The 27,275-nt window shown below is 40.1% G+C and overlaps 1 protein-coding gene and 1 long non-coding RNA gene across 2 annotated transcripts; both read left to right on the top strand.

Annotated features, from left to right (window-relative positions):
* The first annotated feature begins 696 nt into the window (after positions 1-696).
* On the top strand, positions 697-26,746 carry LOC118825969 (E3 ubiquitin-protein ligase TRIM39-like). Its single transcript, XM_036596849.1, has 8 exons — positions 697-1,277; positions 1,639-1,805; positions 19,674-20,087; positions 20,191-20,286; positions 23,148-23,381; positions 23,477-23,624; positions 23,914-23,940; positions 24,372-26,746. The coding sequence occupies exons 2-8, from the start codon at positions 1,641-1,643 to the stop codon at positions 24,917-24,919; spliced, it is 1,632 nt and encodes a 543-aa protein (XP_036452742.1). The 5' UTR covers positions 697-1,277; positions 1,639-1,640; the 3' UTR covers positions 24,920-26,746.
* Positions 2,212-3,394, top strand: LOC118826019. The gene is made up of 3 exons (XR_005008721.1): positions 2,212-2,224; positions 2,323-2,418; positions 3,285-3,394. It is a non-coding gene; the product is annotated as an uncharacterized LOC118826019 (long non-coding RNA).
* Positions 26,747-27,275: the final 529 nt, after the last annotated feature.

The following is a 27,275-nucleotide window of genomic DNA, read 5'->3' on the forward strand; positions in this document are numbered from 1 at the left end:
GCAGAAGTGGCAGAAGTACACAATTCCCTTACTTAAAAATGTACTAATAATTTAGTAAAAAATACTTGAGTAAAAGTTGAAGTTTGAAATACATTCTTTACTCAAGTATTAATATAAGTATAAAAGTAAAAGCTCCCAAATGTGCGTGAAAGTAATAAGTTAAATATTTATTTAAACATCATTTCTTATTCGTTTTTATGAAAAGCATATATTTTTATTGAGAGTTTAGAGGTACATATCCATGAAACTGAGCATCCATAATGTACAGGCTCAGAGCAGGACTTGTTTTCAGACTGGGAGTTATGTGTCTTGTTGCAACGGTGGCATCCTATTACAGTACCATGTTCAAATTCAGTGAGCTCTTTAGAACAACCTATTCTTTCACACGTGTTTGTAAAGACAGACTGTATGTCTAGGTGCTTGATTTTATACCTCTTTGGCAATAGGACTGCATTCCACGAATAAGAGGTGTGTCTGAACACCGTTGTCCATATAGTGCAATTACAGAAAGAGAGAGTGAAACTGAAACACCCATTGATATATTCATGTCTTTTTAAATGGAACAACTGTACAGTCCAATTCATTTTCTTTTTCTCAAAAAAACATTTATGAAAAGATGAAGATAAACTGAACGTGCAGCTTCAAAACTGCAGCATCTTCTTCAAAGTGTTTATTTCAGTGAAAACAGTTAAATTGCTCGTTTCCACATGAAGTAAATTTGTAGGTTGAACTGATGAGCCGTTCTTTACAGTGAGACTCTTCAAAACTGTAAATAAATATCTTCTTATAAAAGAGCTGAAGGACGCACTAATAAAGGTTTCTCAGTGTTTTACTGAAACCTCTTACTATTAACTTTCAGTCATTTTAGATCAAAATAAGATCCTCAGACCACCAACATAACTTTAATAGCCTTTAATGGGGTCATCAGTCATGTTTTTATTCCAGCTGACCAGCAGCACAACTAACTACACAACTGTTTGATGTGTTGAGCAAAAGCTGCATATTGAGATGCTGTAATTGAGTTGGTGAATATCTGCCACCTGCTGGCCAAAACCTGCAAGTACAACAAACTATCACCATGCATACATGGGAGTGGCCTCATGACGTCACTCAGGAGAAACGAAACTCATGCAGAGCTGCTTCATAAACAGAATTCAGTTCTTCCAGCAGGACACAGTTTCCAGTTTGAAGGTTCTCCAGTCAGGAAACTCAGTTAAACTCTACAGATCAACTCTGAAGAAGCAGAAAAGCAGACCAAAGGAGAGAAAGTGAAAGTGGTAATGTGTCTAAGTTTCTTACTGTCTGTTACTGAAAATACATCCAGATGTTCAGATCATTTCTACCATCACTGTTGTTCGTGATTTGTCTGTTATTTTATTACATTTTAAATGCTGTAAGTCTGTTAGTAGTATTTACTTTTGAAGCTGTGATCATTTGTTCAGCTACAGATTCATGATTAACAGGTAGAATGTGAATCTGATCAGTCAGACTAATGTGACTGATTTAAGATGAGTACATACTTCATGAGAATACGGCTTCACATCATTATTGTTTTGACTAAGAATTGTCATAAAGAATGTAGGAAGTTTTCTTTGGTCTCAAATCTCCCTCATGGTGTCTCTGTGTCTCCTCTGTCAGTCATGTCTTCCTCCAGCAGTCTCCTGTCTGAAGATCAGCTCCAGTGCTCTATCTGTCTGGATGTGTTCACTGATCCAGTCTCGACTCCATGTGGACACAACTTCTGCATGGTCTGTCTCAAAGAGTGCTGGGACAGCAGTTCACGCTGCCAGTGTCCAGTTTGTAAGGCAGAATTCTCCAGAATGCCTGAACTGTCTGTGAACACGTTCATCTCTGGACTGGCTGCTCAGTTCAAGAAGTCAGTTCAGGTCAAATCCAGCAGAGCTCCAGAGAAACGACCCTCCAAACCTAAAAAGGTTCTGTGTGACTCCTGCAGTGATGAAAAGCTGGAGGCTGTAAAGTCCTGTCTGGACTGTGGAGTATCTTACTGTGAGACTCATCTGATGCCTCATAAAACTGCAATTAAACTCAAGAAGCACAAACTGATGGACCCTGTGGAGAACCTGGAGGACTACATCTGCCAGAAACATGAGAGACCCCTGGAGCTGTTCTGTAGAGATGACCAGACGAGTGTGTGTCAGTCCTGCACTGAAGGAGACCACAAGACAGCACTGTTCCTATAGAGGAGGAGAGTGGAGAGAAGAAGGTGAGAGACGTTTAGACAGAATTATTAATCCTGTCTCCTGCTGTTGCATTAAAAATTCTTATATGAATGAGGGCTTATAATTTGTCTTTTTATCTTAGATTCAAATTGGAACAACACAGGCAGAAGTTCAGCAGATGATCCAGGACTGACTGAAGAAGATTGAGGAAATCAGTCACTCTGCTGAGCTCAATAAAGTGAGTCTGAACTGAATCTCTCTGAATATTTACTATGTAGGTGTTCACAATGACACAGAAAGAAAATTAGTTGGTCAAACTGCATATAATATTTACAATTAATTTCAACTCAGAAAACTCAGAATACTAATCATAACAAATCATCAGTCTTTTTCCTCGTGGACCTCACAGTGCATTAGATGCATTTGATACTGTAGATAACTGATGTTGGACCGACTTAAAAACTAGATTGGAATGTCTAGAAAGGTTCTGAAATGGTTTTACACAAATATAACTGACAGTGCTACATTTGCATCTGCAAAGTATGACATTTACTGTGGACTACCTGTGGAGTACCTCAAGGGTCTATGGTGGGGACACTTTCATTTTTCTTATACATGCTATTCAACTCTGTTATTAGTTATTATCAACATGGAGTCAACTCCACAGCCATAGACTACATGCTGCTTTACATTTCTGTTGCACTCAGGGGTGGCGTAATCAATCCTGGGTTCTTGGGCATGAAATTTAGCATCAGGCTAATGAGCAAAGTATGATATAGTTTAATGTGCAAGACCTGGGTGCTGTTTTTCACTCTGACCACTCTGTTGTAGGTCCTATATTGACAGCATTAGTAGAACTTTGGAAACATTCCCAACAGGCCTTTTCTCACACTGCATGATGCTAAAACACTGACTCATGTTTTTCTTTCATTTAGATTATTGTAAAGCACTGTTCACTGTTTGTTACCCAAAAATGGCCAGACGAAGTATAGCTGGTACACAATTGAGTACTTTAGCACTTTGAGTACTTATAAAAAATATACTTATAAAAAATAAAGGTGCTACATTTATGATGTCATTATTACTACTATTGTTTTCTCATAGGCGGCACGGTGGCGCAGTGGGTAGCGCTGTCGCCTCACAGCAAGAATGGCCTGGGTTCGATTCCCGGCCGGGCGACCAGGGTCATTTCATCACCTCCACCTCCTACAGGTCAGAGTCCCTCTGTTTCTCAATAGTAATGCAGTCCATCACAGGACAGCACTCCCCATGCTGAGGGGTTTCTCCTCTCTCCTGCTGGACTGTAGGTTTACCCGTCCCTCTGCAGCCCCCCACACACCAAGAACTGGACTGACGTCAGGATTAACACTCATCTTAGGGTGGAGACTCTGAGGAGAGCTCTGTTTTTTTTGTAAAATTTAATTTTGTGTACCTTACATTGGTTGCCAGTTAAATTCCGCATTGAGTACAAAATTCTTCTACTGACGTATAAAGCTTTGAATGGCCTTGATCCTCAGTACCTCAGTGACCTTATTTCCTATTATCAACCGACACGCCCACTTAGATCACAAGGTGCGGGCTCATTATTAGTACCCAGAATAAATAAAGTTACGTCAGGGGGAGGGGCCTTTTCATACAAAGCCCCCCAGCTTTGGAATAGCCTACCAGTCTGTGTTCGGGACTCAGACACAGCCTCTATCTTTAAGTCTAGGCTAAAAACTTACCTGTTTAGTCGAGCTTTTGGTTAATTTGTTTTTCTAACTATGTCCCTCTCATCCCCCCTCCCCTCTACCCCCCCCTTCCCCCTTCCCCTCTCTTTCCCTGAGCTGAGCGGCTGCCTGTCCTAAGAGGGTCTGACCTGAGATGCGGCCAGTGCACTGCACAGTGGTGTTAAACTGTATCCACTATACTGTTTTGTGTCTGTCCTCTTATCCGGTGTCGACCAGAGGAGGATGGGTTCCCCTTTTGAGTCTGGTTCCTCTCAAGGTTTCTTCCTCCTTTTGAGGGAGTTTTTCCTTGCCACTGTCGCCAAGGCTTGCTCACTGGGGGCGTGGACCCGGGTTCTTTGTAAAGCTGCTTTGTGACAACATCTGTTGTAAAAGGCGCTATATAAATAAATTTGACTTGACTTGACTTGAATATAAAGCTCTGGACTCTCCTGATGTCCTCCTCTCCCTGAGACAGGCTCTCCAGAAGGTGGGGGTGTTTGTGGATTATGAGGAGGGTCTGGTCTCCTTCTATGATGTTGAGGTCAGGTCTCATATCTATTCTTTCACTGGTCAGTCTTTCACTGAGAAACTCTATCCGTACTTCAACCCCTCTAACAATGATGAAGGTAAAAACTCAGCACCACTGATCATCACACCTGTTAAACATCATAAATGAGGTTCATTTTTCTACAATAAAACCTTTTTAAGTCAGAAAATATTTCAAAGCACATTAAAAAACAGAAATATAGAAAAAAATTAATACATTTTAAAAATTAACCAAGCAATATATTTCAGAAATGTACTGTAAATGCAAGAAAAATGATTAAAATGAATTAAATGAATCATGTTCAAATATTTAATTAATAAACTTAAACTAATTTTCAGACTTAAACTGTATGTTCATGTTGTTCATCTTCATTTCTAATGATTTAAAGCATGAAAGCATCAAGTTTCCATTAAATTATCAGAAAATACTTTTAGGTTTAAAAATGTTGAATTATTTACTGCTCACAGTTACATCATGAAGCTCTGAGTTAAACGATCATCCTGAGAAGTTCTGCTGATTCTGTCAGACTAGAACTTTCTCTGGAGTCTCCTCCATATTTCCAGTCTTCAGCTGTGCAGTTCCAGTTAAAGCTGTCTGAGACTGGGAGATGATGGTGTTTCATCCAGCTGTTGAACACAGTGTCTAGTTTTGGACTGTGGTTAAAAAAAACTGTAACACACAAGTTATTTTGAATATTAAAACCCATATCTTCAACTCTGAGTTTCAGCCTGGTTCTGTGGTTCCTTTGTGGTTCTTTTATTGGTTCTGGGGTTCCTGTAGTGGTTATGTGGTTCCTTTAGTGGTTCTGTGGTTCCTTTATTGGTTCTGTGGTTCCTTTTGTGGTTCTGTGTTTCCTTTATTGGTTCTGTGGTTCCTTTATTCTTTCTGTGGTTTCTTTAGTGATTCTGTGTTTCTTTTAGTGGTTCTGTGGTTTGGGACAGTAAATCAAAGACACTAATGCACAGTAACACTTCTTATCAGTGCAGTGAAGCTCCTGAGAGTCAGACAGATAAATATGAGGAAGTTTACAGTGTTTAGAAAAGTGTGTTTCACTCAGTTCTGCAGCTTTAATCATGTTTGTGTGAAGTAACAGGTGTTCAGATGTGGTTTGTGCTCCTCAGCTCAGAGCTAAAACCCATGACATCACTACCTCACTCTGTACCACAGCTGCTCTAATTCACATTCATTCAGTTCTTAACATACAACAAACAATTCTTCTTTATATCAAATTATACAAAATCACATTATATTATATTATATTATATGACATTATATTATATTATATTATATTATATTATATTGGTTTTCTTTTCAGTGCAGACCTTCAGCTCAGTGTGTTAAAAATCAATATAACCTGGGAAATGTGTCTGGAATCTTTGTACAAACAAGTAAATGAGTGTAATCTGAAGAACAGATGTTTTTTAATATAGTTGTTGGTAAAACTTTACAATACTGGTCTACAAATCAGCAAGTATGAACATTTAACTAATGCTTTAATCAAAGAACCCTTTAGTAACAGTTTGTATGTATATATATATATATATATATATATATATTTATGTTTATATTAGGGGTGGGAATCTCTAGGTACCTCACGATTCGATTACGATTCAGAGGCTGCGATGCGATTATAAAACGATTATCGATGCATCTTTTTTTTCTATACAGGATTTCTATTTTCTCACTGTGTCAGGACTGTGATCCATAATGAATTTACTTCCAATATCTTTTATTAATAAATCAAATGGAAGTGATGTGGCAAGTGAACTAGAAGGCTCTCATTCAATACTCTTGTTTGGAGCACATGAGACGCTGCTGCCACTCATTTGCGATGAAATGCGCAGTTACGGTGAAATAAGATCCAGTGGCAATGGGTGTCCACACAGCACGTTACAGCTATTCTACTCGCTTTCTTTAGTGACTTCATAACTTCGGTTTGGGTCTTGTTGTAGAGAGGAGGGGGATCTCTGTGTCAGTAAAATATCTTCGAGACGGGATGTGCAACATAGCGTTAAAGCCCTGTTTCTCAACGACTGAGAATTGGTTTGCAGACTGCAGGTCACATAGCAACGATGCGTTATTCACATTCATAAGCAGCACAGTTGGTTTCCTGGTACGTTAAATCTGCAACGAGAGACTGTCAAACACTAAAAAGTTGCGAAGCTGAAGTCGCTTCTCTTTGGAACAAGGTGGAAAATTCGAACAAGAAGCTGTAGAATGAGAAGCGACTTCAGCCTCGTAAAACAGTTGAACGTTGAGAGACATTTTACAAGAAACTGATCAACTTCTGAAGAAAAGTTTTCTGGCGGAAATTGGAGGAAAACGGCTAAAGCTAAAGCTTAAAGCAGAGCAAAGTAAGTCCGCGTTTTCGTTCATATTGTTTAACCTAACTTATACTAGGACATTCACACACACTGACACATACGGGACATTAAATGTTGTGGCTCCCAAGGTGGTTCGATTTTTGTTGAAAGGACAAAATGGCTCTTCTTATCATTTGGGTTGAGACTCCTGACCTAACCTGGCTTTAATACAGAGGGAGCCGGTCGGATTTCTCACTCATCCAGTGGTGTTTTTGTTATGTGCTGCCACAGACTGTCCAGGCGCTGCGCTTCCCCACTTACAAGTTCCAGCTTTTGTGTTCCGTCAACATTACGCTATAAATTTAATATATATATATATATATATATATATATATATATATATATATATATATATATATATAATCTCTGTTGTGATTGGTTCAATTCAGTTTTGAATGGGTGGGGCTAAACTGCTGCCGACTGTATGGACTGCTGGACGTTTGAAACTGCAGCAGTGTTTATAAACAACATCAAACAAATTTATTTTTCAAAAGTGAGGAAAAAGCTTTTCTATGATATGGACCCTTTAGATAAATCACACCTCTAATAAACCCTGTGTTCTCTCAGTAGGTTATTCAGTAAAATGTCTGAAAAATGGATTATAGAAACAATAAAGAATAAAGAGGCTGCAAGATATTTTTAATTTTTTATTTTTTATTGATGCTTTTTTTGTGTGTGTGTGTGTGTGTGTGTGTGTGTGTGTGTGTGTGTGTGTGTGTGTGTGTGTGTGTGCGTGTGTGTGTGCAATGTCTTCTTTAAGAAAGCTTTACAGAAAAATCAGCATTACAGAAAGAAATCCGGGTCCGAGCCCCCATGAGCAAGCCAGTGGCGACAGTGGCAAGGAAAAACTCCCTAAGAGCAACAGGAAGAAACCTTGAGAGGAACCAAGACTCAGAAGGGGAACCCATCCTCCTCTGGGCGACACCGGATAGCAAACATTTTAAATGTGTTTGTGTGTCAGTTTTTGTGTATGTGTGTCATTTTTTTGTTCTGTGTGAGTGTGTATGTGGGGGTGTGTGTGTGGGTGTGTGGGTGTGTGGGTGGGGGGTTGGGTGTGTGTGTGTGTGTTTGGGTGGTGTGTGTGTGTTGGGTGGTGTGTGGTGGTGGGTGGTGTGTGGGTGTTTTAGTGGTGTGTGGGTGGGTGAGGGGGTCGGTGTGTGTGTTTGGGTGGTGTGTGGGTGGGTGGGGGGTCGTGTGTGTGTGTTTGTGGTGTGTGGGTGGGTGTGTGTGGGTGGGGGGTCGGTGTGTGTGTTTTTGGGGGTGTGTGGGTGGGTGTGTGGGTGAGGGGGTCGGTGTGTGTGTGTGGGTGGGGGGTTCGGTGTGTGTGTTTATGTGGTGTGTGGGTGGGTGTGGGTGTGTATGGGTGGGGGGTTTGTTTGTGTGTGTGTGTGGGTGGGTCTGTGTGGGTGGGGGGTTGGTGTGTGGGTGGGTGAGGGGGTCGTTGTGTGTGTGTTTGGATGGTGTGTGTGGGCGTGTGTGTGGGTGGGGGTGTTCGGTGTGTGTGTGTGTGGGTGGGGGGTGTGTGGGTGTGTGTATGGGTGGTGTGGGTGTGTGTGTGTGTGTGTGGTGTGTGTGGGTGGTGTGTGTGTGTGTGTGTGTGTGGGTGGGGGTGTGTGTGTGTTTGGGTGTTGTGTTTGTGTGCATGTGTGTGTGTGGGTGTGTGTGTGCGTGTGGGGGGCCGGTGAGTGTGTGTGGTGTGTGTGTGGTGTGTGTGGGTGGGTGTGTGTGGTGTGTGTGTGTGTGTGTGTGTGTGTGTGTGTGTGTGTGTGTGTGGTGTGTGTGTGTGTGGTGTGTGTGTGTGGTGTGTGTGTGTGTGTGTGTGTGTGTGTGTGTGGTGTGTGTGTGTGTGTGTGTGTGTGTGTGTGTGTGTGTGTGTGTGTGTGTGTGTGTGGCTGTTTAGGGTGAACTCACGTTCCTCTCTCTCTTTTGTGGAATGGACCCCATTCTCTCCATCTTGTCCCCCAGACTATCAAGGTGTATGGGAGGGCATTATATCCACTATCCAACTCTTCCTGCCCCCGTCTGGGACTGACCACCTGCCTGCATTCATCACTGCAGTTCTGTCCAGAAGAACCTCAGTTTAGGGACCATGACTAGGACTAAAAGATCCACAGATTAGGGACCAAGACTAGGACTAAAAGATCCACAGTTTAGGGACCATGACTAGGACTAAAAGCTGTACCTGTACCTGTTCTGTTTTCCAATGAGGATGTTCTCTTGTCTCCTCGTGTCTCTCTGTCGTGGACTCCACTCTAGAACCTTCTGTCGTTCTTCCCTCTCTCCATCCTGTCCTCCAGAAGGTCAAGGTGTACGGGACTGCATTATATCCGCTATCCCGCTCTTCCTGCTCCCGTCTGGGATGGACAACCTGCCTGCGTTCATCACTGCAGTTCTGTCCAGAAGAACCTCTCGGAACAAAGACTTGTTGGGTTCTCTATAAAAAAAAAACGTTGAAAAGTTTAGTGACTGTGACTAGGACTAAAAGATCCACAGATTAGGGACCATGACTAGGACTAAAAGCTGTACCTGTACCTGTTCTGTTTTCCAATGAAGAAGTTCTCTTGTCTCCTCGTGTCTCTCTGTCGTTGTCTGCTGTTGAGGAGTGGACTCCACTCTAGAACCTTCTGTCGTTCTTCCCTCTCTCCATCCTGTCCTCCAGAAGGTCAAGGTGTATGGGACTGCATTATATCCGCTATCCCGCTCTTCCTGCTCCCGTCTGAGATGGACAACCTGCCTGCGTTCATCACTGCAGTTCTGTCCAGAAGAACCTCTCGGAACAAAGACTTGTTGGGTTCTCTATAAAAAGAAACATGCTTAATAGTTTAGTGACCATGACTAGGACTAGAAGATCCACAGATTAATCACTAGGACTAGAAGATCCACAGATTAGGGACCAAGACTCGGACTAAAAGAATAACAGTTTAGGAACCATTACTAGGACTAAAATATCCACAGTTTTGGGACTAAGACTAGGACTAAAAAATGAACAGTGTAGTGACCATGACAAGATCTACATGATCCGCAGATTAGGGACCATAACTAAGACTAAAAGAATAACAGTTTAGGGACCATGACCAGGACTAAAAGCTGTACCTGTACCTGTTCTCTTTTGAGCCCCTCTGCTCCTCCTCTATGTGCAGATTCTCTGCTCTCATTCTTGGCTTCATCTTGTTTGTCATTTGGTGGACGTTGGTCTTTATTATAGTTGATTTTCCGTCCTTTTCCTCTTGTTCCTCTCCTGGTTTTTCTCTTTTTGGTCTCAGCTACTTCCTCAGGAGGGTCGCTGTTCTTTACATCCATTTCAGCTAGAGAACAAAATTAGATAAATCAGTAACCAAGCCTTTCTCTGATAGTCTGTCCTGGAGCACAGAAATAGTAGCCAGCATTTAAGTTCCAACATATTTCAAATCAGTTTATCTAAATGTTATATTTACATTTATTGTGAATAACATTAACCAATGAACAGCAGTCTGGCAACCATCTGGGATAACATAGCAACGACCTAGCCACTCCATAGCAATGACCAAAACACGAAAACAAATGTAACTATTGAACCTATGAACTATTTTGGATACTTTAGCAACCCCATAGCAACACCATAGCAACCGTTTAAAATACTGTAATGTTTAATGCTATTGAAGGACACACGGCTGATGCACAAGCCGTTAGCTAACAGCTCTACATTCAGCTCACTTCTGCACTCTATCAGCACTCAACTCCAACTGACACCCAGTTCCTGTCTGATCTGACACACAAACCCCCAAAGGTGAACCAGCCCCACCTTCACATTAAGAGTCTTTGTCAGAAAAAACTCAGAGAATAACTGTAGGAGAACAATAACCCAGAAAAAACATGCAGAACATTTCTAGAACATGCTACAATATCATAAAACTACCTAGAAACAAATTAGCCACCACCTCATAGCCACCTAAAGTACCCTATCAAGTATCCATCAAAACCAGAGCCACACCAGAACTGTTCTAGTCATCATCAGAATGTTTTACAGTTCTTTCTGTCACTCACTCAGAAGGTTCTCCGTAGTTTCAGTCTCATCCAGGTAGACAGTTACTGTGTCTTTGGTGGCTTCAGTGTAAAGAGCCTTTTTACTGATCAGAGCATCTCCATATCATGTAACAGTCCTATACAAATTGAGGCCTTTTCCTAGAACCGTACATCCATGCCATTATATTTGGTGAGAACAGATGTTCCGTTGTGTTCCGACTCCAGAGTCTGAGATTTATTTCATTTACTCACCCAGAGGTTCCTCCTCAGGTTCCTCCTCAATGGTCTCCAGGGGGATGCCTATGAGGGCTTTGAGGGATTTAGTTGCCAAAATCATCCAATCCCTCGTCATCTGATTCTCTGCATTCATCAATAAATTTGATCAGTTTTCCAGCTGATTTCATTCCTGAAATATTTCCACTGACCATTTCCATTACTTACCAAAAGATCGGTCATCGCATGGCTCAGCGTGGTCCAAGTTGATGGGCTCATCTATGGCTTCTGCCTGAGCTACATCATCCTCCATCATCATCACTGTCTCTTTTTCTGCTTTCATAAAAATACAGTCAGTTTTCCAGTTTATTCATTTTTCATTATTATTTTATGTCCTTTACTCACCCAGAGGCTGGACACTCGCTGGAACGTCTTCCTCCAGCTGGATCTCCTGGAGCTCACTGGTTCCTGTTTTGTCTTCAGTGTTGCTCACCAGATTATCTTAAATTAATGAATTAAAACTAATTAGAATTCCTACTTTAACATTAATTAAATGTATTTTCTTTATGACATTAGTTCATGTCTTTACTTACCCAGCTGTTTCTCCTCAGGTTCCTCCTCAGGTTCCTCCTCAATGGTCTCCAGGGGGATGCCTATGAGGGCTTTAAGGGATTTAGTTGCCAAAATCATCCAATCCCTCGTCATCTGATTCTCTGCATTCACATCAATAAATTTGATCAGTTTTCCAGCTGATTTCATTCCTGAAATATTTCCACTGACCATTTCTTTTACTCACCAAAAGATCGGTCATCGTATGGCTCAGCGTGGTCCAGGTTGATGGGCTCATCTGTGGCTTCTGCCTGAGCTACATCATCCTCCATCGTCATCTCTGTCTCATTTTCTGCTTTCATAAAAATACAGTCAGTTTTCCAGTTTATTCATTTTTCATTAATATTTTTTATGTCTTTTACTCACCCAGAGGCTGGAGACTCGCTGATAGCGCATCATCAAATAGGATCTCCAGGAGCTCTCTGATGGCTTTAACAGCATCATCATTGGTGCTCACTAGATGATCTTGAATGAATTCAGATTAGAGCTCATATTAGCTGAATTCCTGCTTTTATATACACTAAATGTGTTACTATCATCTCACTATCTGTTCATTTCCTTTACTTACCCAGATGTTTCTCCAGTGTTTCCTCCTCAGTCTCATCAAGGTTGATGTCCATGAGTGCTTTGATGGCTTCAGCCTCCGCTTCGTCAGCCATCATCATCATCTCATTTTCTGCTTTAATACAAATAAATATGGTCAGTTTTCCAGCTCTTTCATTCTCATTGTAATATGTTTATTTCCGTTACTCACCCAGAGGCTGGACACTCGCCGTCAGAGCATCATCAAACAGGACCTCCAGGAGCTCTCTGATGGCTTTAGCTGCATCATCGTTGGTGCTCACTAGATGATCTTGAGGGAATTCAGACAGATTAGAGATCATATTAAGTTTTAATATAGACTAAATGTGTTATTATCATCTAACTATCTGGTCATTTTCTTTACTTACCCAGATGTTTCTCCAGAGGTTGCTCCTCAGAGCCCTCCAGACAGATGCTCATGATTTCATTGGTGGCTTCAGCCGCCGCTTCATCAGCCACCGTCATCTTCAATGTCTCAGCTTCTGTTTTCATAAAAATACAGTCCGTTGTAACGAACACTGAATATTATTCAGTTTGGAAAATGATTTCAAAAACACCCTCTTAAGATGTATTTTCCAGTTATTACTCTGAAATATTCAGTACTTTTTCCAAATTATTCAGTATGAAATATGAATTTTTCCATATCTCATATGAATTCAGTATTTACTATGAATCATTATGTGAGTATAGAGAATTATTCAGTCTCTGTTATGAACGTTTCATGATTATTTTGAATTTTAGTGTCTATTATAAATTATTATGTAATTACTATAAATTATTCCGTATGCACTATGAATTATTCAGCATCCACTATGAATTGTGTACTGTCCACTATGAATATTCAGTATCCATGGTGGATTATTTAGTATCTACTATTAATATTTAGTGACTACTATGAACTTTTCAGTCTTCATTATACATCATTTAGTATCTGCAATTATTTATTCAGTCTCTACTTTGAATATTTAATGACAGCTATGAATTATTCAGTACCCACTATGAATTTTACAGTGTTTACTATGAATATTTGCTGACTACTATGAATTTTTCAGTATCTACTATGAATATTTAGTGACTACTATGAATTATTCATTGTCCACTGTAAATTATTCAGTATCCACTTTGAATTATTCAGTACTTACCATGATTTGTTCAACATCCCCTATGATTTATTCAGCATCTCTTATGAATTTTTTAGTATCTGCTATGAATTAATCTGTATCTAATATGAATATTTGGTTATCACTACTTTTATTCAGTGTCTGTTATGAATATTATCTCATTAACTCACTCAGAAGCTGCTCCATGTGTGTCTCAACCTCATCCAGCAGCGTTTTCATTGGATGTTCTTTGGCTTCACCTTCCTCTTCAGTGAGGTTCTGCTGTTGTGGAGGTGCCGTGTTCTTCAGCGTCTCAGCCGAAACGCTTTGAAGGCTGCCGGACACGAGGCCTACTGGCTGGTCCAGAACATCGGCCTCCTCCTCCACATTTACTGGCTGCTGGTTTGTTTGCCTCTTTTCTTTTTCTACTTCTTCCTCTTTGTTGTTCTTCCTTTCTTTTTTCCACTGAATTTTCCATTTCCTTTCGCTCCTCTTCTTCTTTCCTTTCTTTTTCTTCTCACTCTGCCGCTCCTCCTTTCTCTCGCTGTCTGTGTCCGAGTCCTCATGGACTCGGCAGCACAAGAACCAGAGGCAGCTCATTGTAGCAGCTGATCTCTTCGCGGCTCCACACGGAATGTTGTGAAACAGCCGTGTGACGGAACTTATCTGCATCACCTTTATGACATCACACCCTGTAGCCTTTAGTCCATTATGACGTCAGAGCACAACTTCAAACATCATTCTACATCTATTACTCTCACTGCTGACCAGTGAGGGAGAAGCTACAGTCAAGTGGCCCCAATGTGCTAAATTATAGTGAAGTGCTGTTTAATCACTCAGTTCACCCCAATATTTACCACATAATATGAATTAGGGGAGTTTCTGCTCACTGACAACTTTAAGACAACTTTCGTCACCTTTGAAAAGTTTATAAAATAAAATTTGTTCTTCTTGAATTCTTCTCGTCTGAATTTACTATAAGCAGAGGTTTATAAAGTTTTTAAATTAATGCTTACATAACCTTTCAAAGTAAAATATGGAATAAAAATATGTCTTATTTTTCATGTGATTGAGGGAGACCGAGCTAGAGGATGGAGCAAAAATTGAGAAAATAAAAAAAACTCCCTGCTAAAAACAAATAAACACACAAAAACACTCTGATCACTAAGAATGAATGAAATGAACCTTTTTTAGCCAACTGTGTCTGAACACATCGGAATTAGACCTCCGCATTTAACCCACCCGTGCAGTGAAACACCACACACACTAGTGAACACACACACACACACTAGGGGGCAGTGAGCACACTTGCCCGGAGCGGTGGGCAGCCCTTTCCACGGCGCCCGGGGAGCAGTTGGGGGTTAGGTGCCTTGCTCAAGGGCACTTCGGTCACGTGCTGTCAGCTGAGGGGATCGAACCGGCGACCTTCACGGTCACAAAGCTGGATTTTCGCATCGCTCAGTGTGTCGCGTTGCTGATGCTGTAGTCGGTCATGCTAAGCTAAGTTCGTATTGACATACATGCAGCGAGCTGAACACCAGCGGTATAAATGCGTTTGAACGTGTTCTTCTAACTGTAGCAGTGAGACGGTGAACCGAGACTGAGCTGTATTTGAGAGATCTGTCGACTTTCAAGGAGTTCATGTGAGTTTTCTGGCGCGTGTGGTCGCAGCCTGTGCTCGCGCTGCAGAAGTTGATCCTTTCAGCGCTGCGTGAGGCGGTTTTCTTCATTTTCACTGTAGAAACTGAAAATACTGTAAATAAGAGCAGTTATTTGTGAATTACTTCGGTTAAAGTTTGTGTTGATGTTTACAGAGGCTTTGAAACTCGAATCTAACAGTGATTTATGACCTTACATTAAATTCACAAACTGTCATCACCACTGAGCAGCTTTTCAGTCGGCAGCTGTGACAGAAGAACCTTTACAGACTGGAATCCAAACCTGGAATCAGCCAGAAATGAACCCAGTACCATTCGCCAAACGTGTAGTCTGATCTTCAGAGCCTGAACAAATCGGACTGAGCCATAAAACTGCTGCAATATCAAGTTTAGCTCAGTTTTGTCAATTTTTGCCAGATCAGTATTGATGTTGTTTTGTTCCAGCCAGTCTGTAAAGCATCTTACAGCCCGTTTTGTTTGGCAAATGGTATTGGGTTCATTTCATGTTTAGCTGTTCTTCTGTCTCAGCTGCCGACTGAAAAGCTGCTCAGTGGTGATGACAGTTTGGGAATTTAGTGTCTTCTCATCTTCAGAGTCTGACCAAATCGGCTGTCGGTCAAATGTGACCTTAAAAGTGTCCATTTTCTGTTTGTGGCAAAGTAAGAAGAAAAAACGTTCAAATGTCTTGAGCGTCTCCTACAGCTGTCAAAGTCGTTGCTTAGCAACAGTATCTCAGCGGAGTGATGCAGTGTAAAAAACTGTGATGTTATGGTGAAATAACAGCACAGTTAGAACGCTTCTCAACCAATCAGCTTGCGTGGCTGGAACTAACTGTTGTATAATAATAGTATAGTATATTTAGACCTGTTATAGTGATAACAAATTATGTTTCTAATGCTCTTTTGACTTTTTGATACCAACAACTCACTAAAAGATACTTAAAATATTAAAAGTTAGAATAATCATATTTTTATGAAAGCAACACACACATCTCTGCTACAAACGAACTCCTAAACTTTGTTTCTAGCTCCTACCGTTCAGTACAATTAAAAATGATGGGAAGCGCAAGGTTACAGTTAACCCCATGGGTGGGTTCACTGTAACAGACAGAGGGTCATGAAAAGTCTGAAGAATCAGTGCAAAGTTAATTCAGTATAATTCTGTGTTGTATGAAACAGATATATTTTCAATAAAGTTTGAACAAACTGCATTATATATTATCATCTATAAGACTTTTAAATGAGCTGAATGGAGATTAATCACATACAAGTGGACCTTAAGCGCTTATCTTCACTGAACTCATTTAAAGTTTTTGATGTGATCAATTAAAGAAACGTGTTTTAGTTTAATGCTGGTTTATTTCCAGCGTTGCTGCAGCAGAGAAGATGCCTGACTGTGCAAACTCTCTCGAACGTGCTGAGATGTTATTATAAACACAATCTGGATGTTTGGTGTAATTTTGTTGCATTCATAAAAAATCAGAAAATGAAAAAGTGAACTGAGGAGAAAAGTTTGCTAAACTGCCTTAGGAATCAAAATAACTTGGTGAAAAATACTGGCCTGTGATTTGGATCTAATAATGAGATTCATGACATGTTTGTCCACCGTACAGTTCTGTGATTATGCATTTTGGCCCTTAGTTACTGAATAATATGCAGCAGATTCCAAACGATTTATATGAGACATTGAATAATTCATAGTAGATAATGATCGATTTAAATTGATTGTTGAAGGTTTATAGCAATTACTGAAAAATTAGAGTAGACGCTGAATAATTTATAGTAGACACTGAATAATTTATAGTAGACACAGAATGATTTATAGTAAGCAGTCATTCATAACAAGCATTAGCTGATAAAGAAGCAGGATTACATTCAGTGCAGCTGGGAGGCATTTTGTGGATAATTAATGTAACAGAGTGTTTTTGTGATCATAACCCAGCCAAAAGTTCTGAACGCAGACATTTTGGGCCCCTTAATCAAAGACACAAACAATAAGTCCAGTCCAGCAAGACCTGATGTAACAGTGCAGAATCCTCCCAGAGTCAAGTTCATTATAATAGTAACAACAGATGTGTAAATAGGTGTATTTGCATTATGTATTATATATGTGGTGGAGAATTCACACCCAGCACTGCCTCACTGTGCTCACTACAGTGCTGTGAGCATTTTTCACACTGACTTCAACAACTACTCATCAGGTGAACAGTACAGAACAGTCACAGTGACCCAATAACGTCAAAACTTAAGTCATTTTACAGTTAAGTTTATTGATACAGATGTTTCAGACTCTTCATTTCATTTAATCAAATATCTGATTCAGTGATGCGTTCACAAGTGAACTTTATCATCTTCTCCATCAGTGAGACTCAGAGATTCAGTCAGAGCGAGTTTAGTGGGATTACTGCAACATGCAGGAGTGCAAAACCACAACAGCGGCAAAGTGAAACACAGGACTGAATTTCCCAAACTGCGTATAAAGATGATGTAAACTTCACTGAAACTGTAGTTGAAATGACTCCCCTTTGAGCACAGAGGCATCTTTGGTTAAGGTGTTTGTGTTCAGCTGATGGTGAGGCTCACAGACCAATCCAAACCAGACGTTCTTTTTTATTTGCTTTTAGCTTTGGAAATGAGTCGAATCAGGAATTGGCGTATGGAGTGTCTCCTTTTAGAACCGTATCTGGAGACAGTAAACGCTGGCGTGCTGAGAACTGAAAGCTTGGCCAAGATAACTGTGTTCCACATAGTAAGCATCACAGAAAAGCACAGATAAACAGCAAAGTCAAGCTTATTTTACACTCTGCTCGTCTAGATTTAATGTAATAAACCTTTAATTTAGTGAATTTAGCATCTTTGGTACCAGCTAACTAACTCTTCACAAAGTCACTGATTGTTCTGTGGTTCCTTCAGTGGTTCTGAGGTTCCGTTGGTGTTTCTGTTGTTTGGAACAGACAATCAAGGCACTAATGAACACTGTCCAGCCACTATGCTAGGAACACCATGCTGATACTGGGTTGGACTCCTTTTGCACTCAGAACAGCCTGAATTATATGTGGCAGGGATTCAAGAAGGAGCTGGAATCTCCTGTTCTACCACATCCTAAAGGTGCTCTATTGGATTCAGATCTGTGGAGACCACTGAAGTTCCCTGAACTCGTTGTCATGTTCAGTTTGAAATGACTCAGGCTTTGTGATAATCTGTGTTATCATGCTGGATCCATCAGATTCTGTAAGACTAGAACTTTCTCTGGAGTCTCCTCCATGTTTCCAAACTTGCAGTGTTGTGGTTATAGTTAAAGCTGGGAGATTATGGTGTTTCATCCTCCTTTATATCATCTGTGAATTTAGCAAACAGGAAATTGAGTCTGTATATCTCCACCATAGTCATCATCACCCTCATCATCATCTTCTTAAACTGCTTAATCCAGATAGGGTCACGGTATGAGTTGGGAGAGGTTAGCAGTTCCCAGGCGACGCTGCCCCCCACAACTTCCTCCAGCTCATCCCGGGGCACTCTAAACTGCTCCCAGGCCAATTTGGAGATATAATCCCTCCAGTGGGTCCTAGAACGACATTGGGGCCCTGTCTCCACCGGGAGGCGGCTAGGGGGCATCCTGAAACTTGAACATGACCCGTCAACACCACAAATAAAGTATTTACTTAAGAATTTTCAGATGAATTAATGAAGAATTTTACTGGATTATGGAAAAACTTGGTTATTCACTTTCCATACATTTTGAGATTAAAATCAGACACTCAGCAAACCAGCATAACTAGCATGAAGTGTGTAATATATTATAGAATTGTTAAATTATATTAACATATTTTCCCACGGATGAATGACTTATTTATACATATTTACATATTTGTTTTGATATATTAGAAAAAGCAGATTGGGATGCTGTAATTCAGCTGGTAAATATCCGCCTCCTGCTGGCCAAAACCTGCAAGTACAACAAACCACCGTCATGATAAAGCGGGAGTGGCCTCATGACGTCACGCAGGAGAGACGAAGGTAATGCAGAGCTGTTTCATAAACAGAATTCAGTTCGTTGCAACTGGACACGATCTTCAGTTTGAAGGTTCTCCATTCAGGAAACTCAGTTAAAGATAAACTGAAGAAGCAGAAAAGCAGACCAAAGGAGAGAAAGTGAAAGTGGTAATGAGTCTAAGTTTCTTACTGTCTGTTACTGAAAATACATCCAGATGTTCAGATCATTTCTGTCCATCACTGTTGTTCGTGTTTTCTCTGTTATTTTATTACATTTTAAATGCTCTAATTCTGTTAATTGTATTTAACATTTGAAGCTGTGATCATTTGTTCAGCTACAGATTCATGATTAACAGGTAGAATGTGAATCTGATCAGTCAGACTAATGTGACTGATTTAAGATCATTACACTTCCTAAGACCCTTATTGTTTACATTAATAGAAACATAAAAAAAAAACACAACACTTTATACGCATTGACTAAGAAAGATGTTGGAAGTTTTCTTTGGTCTCAAATCTCCCTCATGGTGTCTCTGTGTCTCCTCTGTCAGTCATGTCTTCCTCCAGCAGTCTCCTGTCTGAAGATCAGCTCCAGTGCTCTATCTGTCTGGATGTGTTCACTGATCCAGTCTTGACTCCATGTGGACACAACTTCTGCATGGTCTGTCTCAAAGAGTGATGGGACAGCAGTTCACGCTGCCAGTGTCCAGTTTGTAAGACAGAATTCCCAACAAGACTTGAACTGTCTGTGAACACGTTCATCTCTGGACTGGCTGCTCAGTTCAAGAAGTCAGTTCAGGTCAAATCCAGCAGAGCTCCAGAGAAACCTGACAAATCTCAGGTTCTCTGCGATGCCTGCTGTGAAAAAAGTGCAGCTCTGAAGTCCTGCCTGATCTGTATGGCCTCTTACTGCAAGACTCATCTGGAACCTCATGAGAGAATCGCTTCATTCAGGAAACACAAACTGATGGACGCTGTGGAGAACCTGGAGGACTACATCTGCCAGAATCATGAGAGACCCCTGGAGCTGTTCTGTAGAGACGACCAGACGTGTGTGTGTCAGCTCTGCACTGAGACAGACCACAAGACTCACAGCACTGTTCCTATAGAGGAGGAGAGTGGAGAGAGGAAGGTGACGGACACTCAAAGAAATTTTAACTCTTCTCTGTTGTTTTTGCATAAGGAAAGTTATTCTAATTAATGCATGGAATTGTTGTAATTTGTCTTTTTTATAGACTCAGCTGGGAAAGACACAGGCAGAAGTTCAGCAGATGATCCAGGACCGACTGAAGAAGACTAAGGAAATGAAAGAGTCTGTAGAGCTCAGCAAGGTGAGTCTCAACTGAATTTCAACATGTCTTTCTCTATGAAAAAAAATCAGGTCAGGTTTTATATCAGCTCACATTACAGAAACAATTCCAACAAAAGTTGTCAGTGACGAATGACAGAATAGTTAGGAAAATACAGTATCAGTGCTCGTCTTCTTGAACATGCTGTATTTGACATCCTAAATCAGTACAGACTGGACTGTCTGGAAATGTTCTGAAGTGATATTACTTGTACATACAACCCCATTTCCAAAAAAGACGGGCCGCTGTGCAGAATATAAATAAAAATAGAATGCAATGATATGTAAATCTCATAGACTCGTATTTTATTCACAATAGAACATAGAACACATATCAGATACTGAAAGTGAGACATTTTACCATTTCATGAAAAATATTAACTCATTTAGAACTTGATGGCAGCAACGCATCTGAATAAAGTTGGGACAGGGCCGTGTCTACCATTGTGTAGCATCCCCTCTTCTTTTAACAACAGCCTGTAAACATCTGGGAAGTGAGGAGACCAATTGCTGCAGTTTTGGGAGAGAAATTTTGACCCATTCTTGTCTGATGTAGGATTCTGTCTGCTCAACAGTCCTTTACTGTACTTTGCCAGATTTTTTGTTTCATGATGCTCCACATGTTTCCTATTGGTGAAAGGTCTGGACTACAGGCAGGTCTGTTCAGCACCTGGACTCTTCTTCTGCAAAGCCATGCTGTTGTGGTGGATGCTGGTGTAGTTTAGCATTGTCTTGCTGAAATATGCAAGGCCTTCTTTGAAAAAGACACTGTCTGGATGGCAGCACATGTTGCCAAAACCTGTATATTTCGTTCAGCATTAATGGTGCCTTCACAGATGTGCAGGTTACACATGCCATGTGCACTGATGCTCCACCATACCATCATGGATGCTGGCTTTTGAACTGTGTGCTAATAATAAGCTGGGAGGTTTTTAGCGTGGAGGATGCAGTGTCTATGATTTCCAAAAAGAATTTCAAATTTTTATTCATTAGACCACAGGACACTTTTCCACTTTGCCTCCATGTCAAATGTGCTTGGGCCCAGAGAAGTTGCCAGCGTTTCTGGATACTGTTCATATATGATTTCTTCTTTGCATGATACAGCTTTAACTTGCGTTTATGGATTGCACGGTCCATCCAGTATTGACCATCAGCCTTGTCCCTTGTGTACAAGGATTTTTCCAGATCCTCTAAATCTTTTTGTAACGCGACACAACGACGCAGACGCTTGCAGATAAAAGGTGAATGAGAGGCTTTACTAGTGAAGACAGAATCCACAAACGTAGTCAGGTCACAGGCAATAGTCAGATCCAGAAAAGACAAAATACACAAAAACACAAACATAACCAAGCAAAAGTATCCAAAAAGGGGTCAGGCAAAAGGCAGGTCAAAACACACAGCAGAAAGGTCAGAATAGGAACAGACAGTCAGAAATAAACGCTCAGTAGCTCTGTGAGAAGAAGCAATACCTCGCAAAGAGACTAACTACAAGCCTGGGCTTTAAGCTGAACTAATCAGGGAAGAACAGGTGAAAACAATCAGTACTCTGGGGAACTGGAGCGCTGGTTGGAGCGCAAGAGTGAGGCTGGCGTCACGTGATCTCCCAGAGGATTCTGGGAGATGGAGTCCAAAGAGAGTTCAGAGCCTACAGGAGTCGTGACACTTTTGATGATATTATGTACTATACATAGTGGGATATCCAAAGTCTATGCAATTTTACATTGAGGAACATATTTCTGAAATTGTTTCATAATTTTTAGATGCAGTTTTTTTTGGATTGGTGAACGTTTGCCCATCTTTGCTTCTGAGAGACTCTCTAAAATGCTCTTTTTATACCCCGTCATATGAGTTAGTCCAGAGGACACATTGTCCATCAATTCCAAAAAAATTTCAAATGTTGATTCGTTGGACCACAGGACACTTTTCTACTTCCCCTCAGTCCATTTTAAATGAGCTTGGGCCCAGAGAAGGTGGCGGTGTTTCTAGATTTTGTTTATGTACAGTTTGTTCTTTGCTTTTTAGAGTTTTAACTTGCATTTGTGAATGAACTGTGTTCACAGACAGTGTTTTTCAGAAGTGTTTCTAAGTCCATGCAGTGATTTCCACTATAGAATCATGTCTGTTTTTAATGCAGTGCTGCCTGACAGCCCAAAGATCACGGCCAGCAAAAACTGGTTTTTGGCCTTGTCCCTTACATACAGAGATTTCTCCAGATTCTCTGAATCTTTTAAAGATATTATGCACTGTAGATGATGAAAAGCAAAAGTTCTTTGCTATTTTATGTTGAGAAACGTTATTCTTTAATTGTTGCACTGTTTGATCATGCAGCCTTTCACAGAGTGGTGAATCTCTCCCCCTCTTTACTTCTGAAAGACTCCACCTCTCTGAGATGCTCTTTTATACCCAGTCATGTTACTGATCAATCAACCACTAGGTGTTTTTTAGCATTACACAACTTAACCATGTTGCTGGCATCAAATTCAAAATAGGCATATATTTTTCAAAAAACAATAAAATTTGTCAGTTTCAACATTTGCAATTACATTTCTGTTGCACCTGGTGAGCTGTTGATCTATTGGTTACTGCTTATCCAGTATAATGAGCTTTTATAAAACCTTCTAATATGTAAATATTTTAACTTAATGCTTCTAAACTGTGGAATTCTCTCCTGCAAGACATTCCTCAGATATCCTTAGTTAAAAATGAAGCTCAGAATGGCTTTTTCTGCATTAAAATTCCTTGTTTTACTCACAATTTGTTTCTTCCTTGTATAAGTGTTTTACTTTCTTTATTATTCTCTATTGTTCTTTTATGGTAATTTTTATTTTTATTGTCTCCTGTTAGAAAAGCACAGAGAAGGTGAAAGCAGACAGTGTGGAGGTCTTCAGAGCTCTGCTGCGCTGCATTGAGAGAAGCCAGGCGGAGCTGCTTGAGGTGATGGAGGAGAAGCAGAAAGCAGCAGAGAGGCAGGCTGAAGAGTTCATTAAAGAGCTGGAGCAGGAAATCACTGAGCTAAAGAGGAGAGACACTGAGCTGGAGCAGCTCTCCCACACTGAGGACCACCTCCACCTCCTACAGGTCAGAGTCCCTCTGTTTCTCAATAGTAATGCAGTCCATCACAGGACAGCACTCCCCATGCTGAGGGGTTTCTCCTCTCTCCTGCTGGACTGTAGGTTTACCCGTCCCTCTGCAGCCCTCCACACACCAAGAACTGGACTGACGTCAGGATTAACACTCATCTGAGGGTGGAGACTCTGAGGAGAGCTCTGTCTCAGCTTCAGGAAGAGCTCAGTAAGGAGATGGAGAAGCTTGATGAGATCGGTAAGTATTTACTGGTCAGTAAGACGTTTAGATGTTCAGCAGAAATGAGAATTCAGGAAGTCGTTAAGATCCTGATACCAAATATGAATGTTTAGTAAATGAGGCATTTAGATATTTAATCATGATTTTTTTAAATCTATTAATACGCCCATCCATGTTTATTACTACACTGTGTCATTTGGTCTTAATATTAAAATTCTGGTTTGTTTTTCATACTTATCAGTATTTAATTAAGTACAGTTTACAATATAATAACAAACACTATTGTCGATTATTCTTTTCCAAACAGACCTGAAGAGAACTGAACAATATGCAGGTGAGTGAGCTCTCACTGATCACATAGTGCAGTCATATGCACGTTTTTATTAAATTACTGTTTTGTTGATTTTCTAAGTGAAAATAAATCAACACGTCCTCCACAGAGAACAAAGTTAATATGGCATTTTTCTGATAATTTTAGTGTGTGTTGTCTGTTCTTTGTTGAGTTTTGGGAAAAAAAATAATATACAATATAAAAATGTTCCATAACTGTTACTCAGGCCACGTTTTATTTTTTTACTTTTTTTAATTTGTGTTCTCTGCAGAGAACGTGTTAAATTATTTTCACTTAGAAAATCAACAAAACATGAAATTTGACAAGGGGTGCCCAAACTTTTGCATATGTATATATGAGTAAACATTTATGTATCTGTTCCATTAATGTTGTGAGTTGATAAACTGGTTTTAAACTGTGTGTTTCTCTCTCAGTGGATGTGACTCTGGATCCTGATTCAGCAAATCCCTTCCTCATCCTGTCTGATGATGGGAAACAGGTCACATGTGGAGACACAGAACAGAATCTCCCTAAAAACCCAGAGAGGTTTGATTATTGTGTCTGTGTTCTGGGAAAGGAGGGGTTCTCCTCAGGGAGATTTTACTATGAGGTTCAGGTCAAAGGAAAGACTGACTGGACATTAGGAGTGACCACAGAGTCCAGTAACAGGAAGGGAGAGATTACACTGAGTCCTGAGGATGGATACTGGACTATATGGCTGAGAAATGAGACTGAATATACAGCAGCAGAATCTCCCTATGTCCGCCTCTCCTTGAAACAGGCTCCCCAGAAGGTGGGGGTGTTTGTGGATTATGAGGAGGGTCTGATCTCCTTCTATGATGTTGAGGTCAGATCTCATATCTACTCTTTCACTGGTCAGTCTTTCACTGAGAAACTCTATCCATATTTCAACCCCTCTGACAATGATGGAGATAAAAACTCAGCACCACTGATCATCACACCTGTTAAACATCATAAATGAGGTGATTTTCTCTAATAAAACCTTTTTTATGTCACAAAATAATTTCAAACTGCGTAACAACATAGTTTTGAAAATACTTTACACAGTGAACGAGTAAATAAATGATCAAAGTAACAGATTATTACATAAATAGATGGAACACACTTTCACTAAGCTTGGACAAGGGTGTTGTAAGTCAGTAATACATTGTTATAATAGTGCTTATTACACATTTTAATTAAACACTGATGACATTAAAGTGCACAATGTCAGTTTGACTGATGAATGACGCTGGAATCAGTAGATGTTAGATGTTAAGGCTGTAGTAACTCAGTGTTTAGTGGGTCTGTAAGCAAGAAATGTCTAATTAAAAAGTTCAGTGGAAAAACTGTACAGCAGAGAAAACAAACCAATGATTCTCATCCAAATACAGCTTCACTTCTCACTCAAAGCCCAGAAACCAAACTGATGATCTCTTATTTTGGACATAATATTTATTTTGGAGAAGAAAGAGTTCATTGGAAAGGATGAATATGCTGGAAACAGATGAAGATGATGGAGGGGAGAGAACTGTGAGCGACGAGATGGATAGAGATAATTATAACGCATGAAGACCAAAACAGAAGAGACACTGGAGAAACACCATCCATACGATCACCAGGAGTCAGAATCAACATGACTGCACTCAATAATAATAATAATAATAATAATAATAATAATACTGTATTTGTGTTTTTAAAGTTGTTCAGGCTGAAGTGTCACTGATCTTTACAGATCATAGATCATCTCTTCATCAACCACCTGAAAGAGAGAACATCTGTACAGCTGTGTTGAATTATTTATGTCTTAAGGAATAAAACAGTTTGTGTTTATGAGAGAATGAAAGTTTGTACAGCAGGTTTAACTGAACTCAGCTCTGTGTTTAAATGATTAAACACTGATAGACTTTTCTTGTGTGAGTCTGTAAAGAAGTGAACAGCTGAATAGAGGAGCTGCTGCTTTTAGCTCAGTAATATTTTAATAGATTTAGTTTAATGTTGTTTGTCTCTAAATGGGAGCTAAAAGAAAAGCTCACAGTGTTTGTACAGAGCTACGTACCTTTATTCATACACATCAGAGCCTCACAGGACTGAATAGAGCTGTTAGAGCTGAGCAGATGGTGAATGAAGCAGTCTGGAATAATCCTGTTCAGCATGTAGAGCTGAGTAGAGCTGTAAAGACACATTAACACAATCTGACTGAGTGAGAACTGTAGACAAGCACATTATAGTGTTATGAAGAGCTAGAAAACTTTTCTTTTATATATTTAGCTTCACTCAGAACAGAATCAGGGGGCAGAACCAAAACCTGTATTTGGAATTTTCTTTTTCTCAAAAAATATTGAAGAAAAGATGAAGATAAACTGAACATGCAGCTTCAAAACTGCAGCATCTTCTTCAAAGTGTTTATTTCAGTGAAAACAGTTAAATTGCTCGTTTCCACATGAAGTAAGTTTGTAGGTTGAACTGATGAGCCGTTCGTTTACAGTGAGACTCTTCAAAACTGTAAATAAAATATCTTCTTATAAAAGAGCTGAAGGACGCACTAATAAAGGTTTCTCAGTATTTTACTGAAACCTCTTACTATTAACTTTCAGTCCATTTTAGATCAAAATAAGATCCTCAGACCACCAACATAACTTTAATAGCCTTTAATGGGGTCATCAGTCATGTTTTATTCCAGCTGACCAGCAGCACAACTAACTACACAACTGTTTGATGTGTTGAGCAAAAGCTGCATATTGAGATGCTGTAATTGAGTTGGTGAATATCTGCCACCTGCTGGCCAAAACCTGCAAGTACAATACACAATAACCATGCATACATGGGAGTGGCCTCATGACGTCACTCAGGAGAAACGAAACTCATGCAGGGCTGCTTCATAAACTGAATTCAGTTCTTCCAGCAGGACACAGTTTCCAGTTTGAAGGTTCTCCAGTCAGTTAAACTCTACAGATCAACTCTGAAGAAGCAGAAAAGCAGACCAAAGGAGAGAAAGTGAAAGTGGTAATGAGTCTAAGTTTCTTACTGTCTGTTACTGAAAACACATCCAGATGTTCAGATTGTTTCTGTTCATTGTTCTTGTTGTGTCAGTTAATTTCCTTACATTTTTAAACTGATCTGTTATTTGTATTTAACATTTGAACCAGTGATGGTTTGTTTCTACAGAGTTGGTGTTTAAGAGAGAATGTGAATCTGATCAGTCAGATGAATGTGATTGATTGAAAATGAATACACTGACTTTGAATGGCTTTTTTGTTCACGTTATTTTTGTTTTGGCTAAAAATTGTCATGAAGAAAATAGGACGTTTTTTTGGTCTCAAATCTCCCTCATGGTG

Source organism: Colossoma macropomum, unplaced genomic scaffold (assembly GCF_904425465.1).
Source record: "Colossoma macropomum unplaced genomic scaffold, Colossoma_macropomum, whole genome shotgun sequence".
NCBI lineage: Eukaryota > Metazoa > Chordata > Actinopteri > Characiformes > Serrasalmidae > Colossoma > Colossoma macropomum.

Coding starts and splice junctions, on each gene's coding strand:
- LOC118825969 (XM_036596849.1), top strand. CDS start 1,641: ATGTCTTCCTCCAGCAGTCTCCTGTCTGAAGATCAGCTCCAGTGCTCT. Junction 1,806..19,673: donor GCCAGTGTCCAGTTTGTAAG/GCAGAATTCTCC, acceptor CCAGTTTGTAAG/ACAGAATTCCCAACAAGACT. Junction 23,941..24,371: donor GAGAACTGAACAATATGCAG/GTGAGTGAGCTC, acceptor TTTCTCTCTCAG/TGGATGTGACTCTGGATCCT.